At 42.5% G+C, this 9,581-nt stretch overlaps 1 protein-coding gene across 2 annotated transcripts; it reads left to right on the top strand.

Moving 5' to 3' along the window:
* The first annotated feature begins 7,644 nt into the window (after window positions 1-7,644).
* LOC9637271 (single myb histone 1) lies at window positions 7,645-9,245 on the top strand. 2 transcript variants are annotated; one of them, XM_024678000.1, is made up of 7 exons: window positions 7,645-7,737; window positions 7,788-7,987; window positions 8,081-8,292; window positions 8,364-8,448; window positions 8,501-8,584; window positions 8,641-8,968; window positions 9,035-9,245. In XM_024678000.1, exons 2-7 carry the CDS (start codon window positions 7,838-7,840, stop codon window positions 9,085-9,087), a joined length of 912 nt encoding a protein of 303 aa, XP_024533768.1. In that variant the 5' UTR covers window positions 7,645-7,737; window positions 7,788-7,837; the 3' UTR covers window positions 9,088-9,245. The 2 variants fall into 2 exon arrangements, with proteins under 2 accessions (XP_024533768.1, XP_002972715.1); XM_002972669.2 differs by having other exon boundaries at window positions 7,645-7,987.
* Window positions 9,246-9,581: the final 336 nt, after the last annotated feature.

Consider the following 9,581-nt stretch of genomic DNA (forward strand, 5'->3'; position numbering starts at 1 on the left):
CCTCATCTATCCAACTAATATTGCCTTATCTTCTTAGCTAAGTTCCCTCGCCAAGGTTCTCGCCTATTGTACCAACTCCTACTTAGTCCTATTTGGTTTCAATTATTCACTACACGAGCAATGGAGCATTAACCATCCACCCACGAATTCTTAAATATCTCCCAATCCCCCTCCCCAGGTTAGATTGGACTTAAGGTTCGGCTACACTCCCTACATGCACAAGCAGGCAAACACACCAAGCCTCCAGGTTTCTAACATCCCTTGGTACAATAAGATTTGATCATAAGACCCTCTAAATCCCAAGCCTTGGGTGCAACAGTTGCTTCAGGATGCCAGGGCGAAACACCGTGGCCTAACGGCCTGGTATGGGTACCTCTACCCCCCCACTTCCATCCCAAAGGGGAGGCCCAACCCCTTAAGAAGGGTGAGGACTAATGAGCCACAAGGTACTCAAGTGGGGCACCACTCCATATGAGCTGAGAGCATTGTAGTCGGTTTCCCTTCCAGGAGTGGGAGTTGCTCTTGAGCACTTCCTTCAGTGGCCCCTTCGGCACCACCCGAGTCCATACTCACTCCCACTTAAGGCCCCTCAGTCCTAGTCTCAACCTCAAATCAGTTTGGAAGCACCACTGGAGAGTTCCTTCAAGACTGGTTTCTGAACCTCACTATCCCTACTATACTTTTGGAACCCCCTGTAGCCCCCCCCCCGGGAGACACACGCTTTGGGCTTTCACCCCTTGACCTGTATTAGTACTCGAACTCGGTTTCAGATTTGATCTCGGACTCGATTTTGGACCCGACGGACTTGGTCTCAGACTCGATCTCGAACTCGACCTCAAACCCGATCTTAGACTCGATCTAGGACTCGGTGTCGGACCTGATCTTGGATCTCGGACTCTATCTTGAACTCGGTCTCAAACTCGGTCTTAGAGTGGGCCTCAGACTCAATCCCGGACTCTATCTCGAACTTGGTCTTAGAGTCGGTCTTGGACTTGATCTCGGACTTGGTCCCATTTGATGAACTTTTTAATCATTTCGGTCGTGCTTTCGGGGATCCTTTAGCCTACGACAAATTGGGGAGTTAGTTCCTTACAACTCCACCACCCATAGAAGAAGTTCGATGCCCACATCGAACGTCTCTTTTTAATCTTACGACTTGTTGACCATGTCTCCGGGGGCATCCCCCCACTTAGCGGTGTGCCTAAGTTAGCCTCCCTGGCCAAGAGCCCATGACAACGGAATATAAATGTCCCTATACCCCTCACGTCACCGAGCCTTAGTATGGGGTTGGGACTTGAACCCAACCTTGCTTTACTAGGGGGTTGGGACTCGAACCCAACCTCGATAGAATATGTATACAGATTCGACATCTCCACGAGGAGTCAGGTGTAGTTCCCTACGCCTGGTCGACTTAGCTAACCCATGCTAATTAGCTTACCTTCGGTGCGCCTTCGGGTCCCAACATATGTCATTGCTCAACTTAATAAATTGATACTTTTAATTGAACTTTGCATAAGTACATAGAGTTCTGCCATGTAGAAATTCTTTCACTAGATCTCGAACATTCGCTAGGTTCTCTTTCGGTTCCTATATTACTTTGCAGTGTGGAAATCCTTTCCACTTCACATGGAACTCTCTCATCTCGTGTTTTTGTCACTTGCTTTTGCGTGCATTGAGGATGGCCTCAACTTTGTATTCCTCTTCCCCTTGGATAACCTAAGGTAAAGGTTTCACTTGGTCCTTGCAAAGTGGATCCTCAAAGTACGGCATGAGTAAATTCACATGGAACATTAGGTGCATCTTCCCCATCTCTCGAGGAAGTTGAAAACGGTAAGCCACTTTACCGATTCGTGCCTCAATCTCATAAGGCCTCGTGAACCTGCTTAAAAAACTCAAGATCAGTTCATTTCCAAGAATATATGCATCTTTACCTTTGGGTCAACTTTCGACTGATCCCACTTGGTAGCCTTAGGTTCTTGGTGTTCAATCACACCTTCTCCCCAAGTTAGAATTCTACTTTTTGGCACTTTTGGTTTGCATACTTGATTTGCCTTTGTTGAGCCCATTCTAAGGAATCCCTCATTAGATTCCAAATGTTGAGCCTTTCTACCGTGAATGCCTCCATTGCAAGTAACTCTCCATAATACTCGGCCACACCGAGTTCCATAGGACCTTCAATAACTCATCCATTGATGACTTCCCATGGACTCACCCCAATACTCGAGTGTGGTGAGTTGTTATAACACATTTTCGCAAGTCCCAAATGACTTACCCAATCAATCTAGTCTCCCGAGACATAGCATCACAAATAATCCTCCAGCTACCTATCCACCCTTTCCATTTGTCCGTTTGTCAAGAAGCGTTAGTGCCATCAAACTTGACTTAATACCCAATACCTGTCTATGGGTGATAAGTTGTGCTAAATTTCAACTTGGTGCGATATTGTTCCAGGAGAGTTTTCTAGAACCTACTGGTGAAGATTTTATCTCGATCTAAGATGATCTCTTTTGGCCTTCCCCGTACTTGAACCACTTGTTCAAAGAATAGCTTCGCCACACCTTCCGCATCCACTTCTGTTGTGGTGGGTATAAAATGTGCCATCTTCGAAAATCAGTCCACCACCACGAATATCGCATTGAACCCCTCACTTGGGGGGAGTCCCATGATGAAGTCCATCGTAAGACAATTCCACGGGTGATCTGGAATTGGGATGCTTTGTAACAAGCCTTCATTAGCCTTAGTCATAGCTTTGACTTGCTGATATGTTAGACATGTCTTTACATAGTCTTGGATATCCTTAGCCATATCTGGCCAATGATACTTCCTCTTGAGTAAACCCATCGTCTTGGGCACTCGGCCGTGTTCTGCAAGAGGTCCATCATGACACTCTTTTAAGATTACCTTCCTTAATTCCCCTTCTGGAACATACACTCTCATTTGTTTATAATAAATGAGTCTATTGCGTTTCCTATAACCTATTTTTTCTTCCATTGGCAACTCACCTCTTTGGTGAGTTTCTTGTGCCTCTTGGTTCCTCAGCAACATTTATTATGCTAGACCATTGCTCTCATACATTATTCGCACATTGTCCCAAAAGGTTGCTATTGTGCTAGATATCGCCAACTTCAAGCTTGCTTTTTGACTTAGAGCATCTACCACGATGTTGCTCTTCCCAGGTTTATACAAAATCTTGCAATCAAACTCAGCCAAAGCGTTAGCCCACTGACCTTGTTTCCCTCTTAGGTCGGGTTGTGACAAGAAGTGTTTCATTGCCACATTATCCATGTAAATTTTGAAATGCCTCCCAAGGTAGTGTCGCCACTCCTTGAGAACTTTGACCACCACAAATAATTTCTTCTCGTGGGCAGGCCATTTTCGCTAAGCCTTGTCAAACTTCTTCAAGAAGAATGCCACTGGGTGGTTGTCTTGCTTCAAAACTACACCCAATGCAAAGTCCGAAGCATCCAGTTTTACCTCAAAGTCCTTACCAAAGTCGGGTAACACCAACATGGGGGTCTTCCTCAACTTCCCTTGAGGTGGACAAATGCCGCCTCGCATTCCGCTATCCATACCATCTTCCCTTTACATGTTTGGTCTGTTAAGGGCAAGGTTATTCTCGAATAGTGTTTGATAAACTTTCGGTAGTAGTTGCATAGCCCCAAGAATGCTCTCAACTCATGTACATTCGATAGTCACTCCCATTATTGGATTGCTTGGACCTTCTTAAGGTCCTCCTTGAGCCTGTCCTTGCCCACCACGTACCCGAGAAACTTTACCTTTTGTTGAGTAAAATCATATTTGCTCTCTTTAGCATACAACTTGTGTTCCCTTAGTTTCTCAAACACCTTCGTCAAGTGTTTAGCATGCTCCTCTAGCATTTCGCTATAGATTAGGATGTTGTCAATATAAACGACCACGAAATGATCCAAATATGGTATAAAGATGTGGTTTATCAGTGTCGAAAACATTGCTAGCGCATTGCACAGCCCAAAGGGCATCACTAAAAACTCGAAGCTCCCATACTTTATTCGACAGGTTGTCTTCTCGACATCTTCCTCTGCTACCCTGATCTGGTAGTATCCTGCCCTTAGGTCAATCTTTAAGAAGTATTTTGCCTTTCCCAACCTATCAAACAAATCCTTAATCCTTGATAAAGGGTGTTTGTTTTTCTTTGTATACTTGTTGAGCAATCAGTAGTTTATGCACATGCACATAGATCCATCTTTTCTTTTCACAAATAACACCGGTGCCTCATACAACAACTTGCTCAACCTAATATACCCTTTGTTCACCAACTCTTCTAGTTGGCACTTGAGCTCTTTGAGTTCCTTTTTGTTCAAATGATAGAAGGGACGAACCACTGCTTTAGCACCCTCAACTAACTTAATCTTGTGTTCTATTGGTTGTGTGGGGGGCAACCCCACCGGTAGCTCCTTTGGCATGGTATCCTGGAATTGGTCCAACACCCGCTGGATTACTAAAGGTACTTCTTCCATTCCCATCTTTTATCACTCTTCACCGAGAGTACACATAAAAATGCTACCTTAATTCCTTTAGTGAGTTGTCTTCTCGTGGACACCAGGTTTAAGCAGGAGTCTTTGGCCTTACTTTGTCCTACCTTTAGATCTTGGGCCTCCACCCTGGATCGTTCTCCCCAGGCATTCGCCAGTACCACAAAGTTCCTCCCTTGTCCATGCAAAGCTACTATGAACCGATTGAACCAGTCCATTTCAAAGATTATGTCAAATCCCGCTATATCAAATGCAATGAAATCCATGTCTACTTTCTATGTCCTTATTTCGACTCTCGCTTGTCGAAGTATCTCATCGGTGCTTTGGCTACCTTGAACAAACTCTATCATCCTTGGTTCACCCAACCGCTGCACCGTTAGTCCAGCTTGCTGGATTATATCTACAGCTACAAAATTATCTGAAGTACCCATGTCAATAAAGATCTTAACAAAGCTACCTCCGAGCTTCCCTTGAAGGGCTCGTAGATGTCACGAATGACTCTCTACCAAAGTTGCTTGCGTAATGAGTAACTTTAAGCTAAGGATTAGATCACATACCTCAATTTGGATTTCACTTGACTTAATGGCCATATTGGATCTGGCCTTTTTCGGGTAGGGACATTCCCTCGAAAAGTGTCCCGCTTCATTGCAGTTGTAACATATGTTGTTTCCCACGCTGCTAACAGACTTGATATTCTTATCTATGGGTTTGTCTTTTTCTGCTTGACTCCCCCACGTACTTGCTCGCTGGCCACCAGATTTGCCTTTCCGGAACCCCGAGGACTTATTCTTAGAGAAACTCCTCTTGAATTTCCCTTTGCTATATGTTCCCCTTGGTTTGGCCCCTTTGCTAAATGTGGACCCCAACCCTGTCGTGTTCCCCTTTCGCAGGTTATCATTGAAATGCATTTTGATAGCCACATTCAAATCTTCTTTGTAATTGGTCAGGTTCCAACACATCACCTCACCGCAAGCCCAGGTTTGCAAGCTTGATATGAAGGCATGGAACGCATTCATATCACCCATATCCGTGACAAGTATCCTCTTTGCCATAAACCTATTCACATATTTTTTAATGGTTCTGGTTTGCTTCAGCCTACTCAGCTCATCCCTTAGGTGCAGAGTAGCATTTGGATGAACATAAGTCACATAGATCCTTGCCTTCATCATTTCCCAAATGGCCACCGGTCCTTCGTTGGCCTTTGTTATTCTCCACCAAGACTTAGCATTATCTGCGAAGTATAGCTTTGCACATAAGACTTTCTTCGAGCTCGGTAACCGCAATGCTCGGAAGTAGTCTTCCATATTGTGAAACCAATCCTCCACCACCTTATAATCATTCACTCCTTTGAAGACTAGTGGGGGTTTTGGTTTGTACTTGGGAACTGCCTAAGGGACTGATTCCACTTTGGTCTATTCAACTTTGTTCAGTTCTGCCTCAGTCCCTGCTGAAGGGTCCACACCTTCTGCGCTACTAGCATCTGCAGTCTTTCGCCTTTTCTTTCGTTTTTTATCACGTTTTAGCTTGCGTATGAAAGTCTCTAACATGGCATTGGTCTGTGCCAATTGTCCTTCTAGAATGTCCAATCGAGTCTTGGATGACCGAACCTCACCACCGGATTCCTGTTTGGAAGTTTCCTCACTTGATCTCAAACTCGACCTCGAACCCGATCTTGGACTCGACTTCGAACTCGACCTTGAACTTTGTCTTGGACCCAATCTCAAATCTCGGACTCTGTCTCGAACTTGATCTCGAACTCAATATTAAATTTGGCCTTGGAGTCGGCCTCGAACTTGATCCCGGACTCTATCTCGAACTTGGTCTCAAAGTCGGTCTTGGACTCAATCTCGAACTTGATCCCATCCGATGAACTCTTTATCATTTCAGTCCTACTTTCGGGGATCCTTTAGCCTACGACACCTTGGGGAGTTGGTTCCTTACAAAGAGGTAAGATATTGGGTGTCAAGAGTGTGGGGCTTTTGGGAAAGTTGTGGCTCTTAGCTTTCATTCACAAGAGTGTGAATTAAATATAAATCAAAAGTATAAATCTAAATACTCCATATAGACAATGAGAGTTACCCTTCACCTCCACTAATATGATTGTATAGAATACAAAAATATGTATATTCAATTTGCCCAAAACCTTAGTTTATATATATATTTTAAATTTAAATCAATTTTATAATTATCAAAACCTTAATATATTTAGAATGGTATATGGTATTATAGATATAAAAATTATAAAAATTATAAATATTTTTTATTTTTATAATATTTAAAAGTTATTATAACTATATTTATTGAATGCAAAAAAGCAATATTTTCTAATATAATACAACAATATTAAAAGTTATATATCCAATACTGATGAAAATATTAATATCAGATATCTTTATAATGAAAATTCTAGTCTTTCTAAGTTTGTACTTTTTTATTCTATAGAAATATCTTCTAAAAATTAATTTATTTATTGTTAATTTTATATAGTTTCAATTAAAATTGTATGCACTTATTCTGTTGATACTAATGCATATTATATTTTCTTTATTTATAATAAATTTTAATTGAAATCATATAAATTATAAGAACTTTGAAAGTTATAACATTATATGAAAGATGAATATCTTTTGAAAAGCGTAAAATTTATATAATATTAATATTAAAAAAGAGTTTTCAATATGTTTTATTAACTAAGTTGATGTAAAAATATCAATTTTGGCAAATATATTAACTTATTTTAAAGTAACAATATGAAAGAAATATTACTTAAAATACAGATGCAATGAATATTAATAAAATTTTCTAAATTTTCTAAAATTATTTATTCATAAAATCTTAATTTTTTAGCTACAATATGTTTTTATTTATATCATTATTTCAAAATTGGTGGCACCCTTAAAAACAAACATTAATGTATAGACTAAGGTTTAAAACTCAAAAAGTGAAAAAATGTTACAGAGCTATAATTAAAAACATAATGGAAAATCGCATTTTTTAATTGTAAATAACATATCAGAACTATTTTATAGAATCATATTCAATAAAAAGGTGCCTAGGTTTGTGCGCGCTAATTAAACTCGGTGAAAACATTTAAAACCCCTTTTTTAGGTCTCACGTATTAGGTTTAGGGCTTGTGGCGAAGAGTTCTCTGCTTCGCTGCTTCGCTCTTGACAATCCCGGGAGCGGGAAGCTCCACAAAGCTCCGCTCTGGGCGCGTGGGCCACAGGTGAGGTGTGATTTCCACAGCGCTGGGAGATTCTTCTTGTTTTATCGTAGCTCCGCGTGTGGGTGATCTTGAGCTCAGCCATAGCTGCTAGCATTGTAAAATGGGAGCGCCGAAACAGAAATGGACTCCAGAAGAGGAAGCGGCATTGCGCGCCGGCGTGGAGAAATATGGAGCGGGGAAGTGGCGGGCAATCCAGAAGGATCCAAAATTTGGCCCCGTTCTCAAATCTCGCTCTAATGTCGACTTGAAGGTACTGTGACCCGAGAAATTGGAACTTCCTTTTCTCTCTTTGGTTCTTCCCTCTCCTCATCTTCTTCTTTCGTTTTGATTTTGGTCTTGGCAGGACAAATGGAGGAATTTGAGTGCTTGTTCTGGTCCCGGCGGTCCAAGGTCCTCCAAAGTCCTGGGACTGCCGAGTGGAGGCGGCATGAGGAAATCCATGGACGCTGGATTGAGTCCTTTGCAGATTGACCCCTTGGGAGCTTTCCCCGATCCAGCAGCTTATCAAGAAATGAGAGAGATGGCATCAACACCCAGTGAAACAAGTCCGCAAAGGTGACAAATTTTTCTTTTTGTGACTAGTTTCCCTCTATCTCTGAAGAAACTTACGGGCTTGCTTTCCACAGTTATGACGACTTTATTTTGGAAGCCATTATAGTTATGAAACATCCCGGTGGTTCTAGTAGTGCGGCGATTGCTAACTTCGTGGAGGTACACTTCTCATCCATCGTCTGCGAGGTTTTGATCCATTTCTCTCTTACAGGAGCACCATATGGTTCCGCCAAACTTTCGGAAACTTTTGAACGCGAAGCTAAAAGCTTTAACAGTGCAAGGCAAGTTGATGAAAGTAAGTCGTGTTTCTTTGCCATGAAACGATTCAATCCATGGTGAATGCTCTCGCAGGTGGATCAAAACTACAAGATCAATACAGGCTCTTCCAAACCCAGGGGAGGACAGAGGCCCGACAGCGACGACGAGAAAGCATTCGGCCGGGACGCTAAGAGGGCAGTAAAGTCGAAGAAGCCAAAGATGGACATAGAGACAGCAACACTGATAGTTAGGGAGTCGGAGGAGGCATCGTTGGTAGCCGCGACGCGCGTAGCCGAGGCGGATGCTCTGGCGCAGGAAGCCGAGATGGCAGCTCGGGAGCTGGAAACCGCCGAAGCTCTAGCTTTCGAGCTCGACGTCGCTGCGGAGGTTGCCGCTTATGCTTTGAGGCCGCACAGAAAATGTGAGAAACCTTTCCTTTCTTTCGTGACAAAATCTCTCGAAGTTTTGACGAATGTGTTCTTCGCAGCTCGGGCGTCCCTCGGGGGAGTGTACTGTAATCCCATTGCCAATCAAAGCTAGGATGATTATAAAAGAAGAGGAAAAATGGAGAGCATTTTTTTTGTTTTTCCTTTGATGAAGATGGCTGGCTGGCGGCCGTTGGATGTGTCCATTCCAGCCGTTGGATCTCCTGACCACCAAGGTGCTGTTTTTTTTATATACTCTCTCTCTCTCTCTTGTGTGTGGTGTCTATTCTTAAAGGCTGGAAGAACATGAATCTTTGTCTGGCAATCACATGGAACCATTTTTCCATCCCAAAAAAAAGATCTAGCAAGCAAGCAAAAGAAGAAAACCATGATCTTGCTTTAACTGGAAGATTTGAGTGATCCATGGTTTGATGCTCCAGGTTTTTGAGACAACATTGTCAATGTTCTAAAGTTTTTTCCTGGAAAGGGAAAGAGCGCCAACTTTTCTGCAAAGCAAATTTGATAGCTGGCACGCCATAACGATCATTGCTCAATGCTTTTGATCATCAAAATATTTTTGGTGAAACATCTCCTGTTATGTTGCTGTTT

Source organism: Selaginella moellendorffii, unplaced genomic scaffold (genome assembly GCF_000143415.4).
Source record: "Selaginella moellendorffii unplaced genomic scaffold, v1.0 SELMOscaffold_20, whole genome shotgun sequence".
Classification (NCBI taxonomy): Eukaryota; Viridiplantae; Streptophyta; class Lycopodiopsida; order Selaginellales; family Selaginellaceae; genus Selaginella; species Selaginella moellendorffii.

Excerpts from the sequence above, each read along its gene's own strand:
- LOC9637271 (XM_002972669.2), top strand. The coding sequence starts at position 7,838 with ATGGGAGCGCCGAAACAGAAATGGACTCCAGAAGAGGAAGCGGCATTG. Across the intron at positions 8,293-8,363 it reads AGTGAAACAAGTCCGCAAAG|TTATGACGACTTTATTTTGG; the intron begins GTGACAAATTTT and ends TGCTTTCCACAG. Across the intron at positions 8,449-8,500 it reads CGATTGCTAACTTCGTGGAG|GAGCACCATATGGTTCCGCC; the intron begins GTACACTTCTCA and ends TCTCTCTTACAG.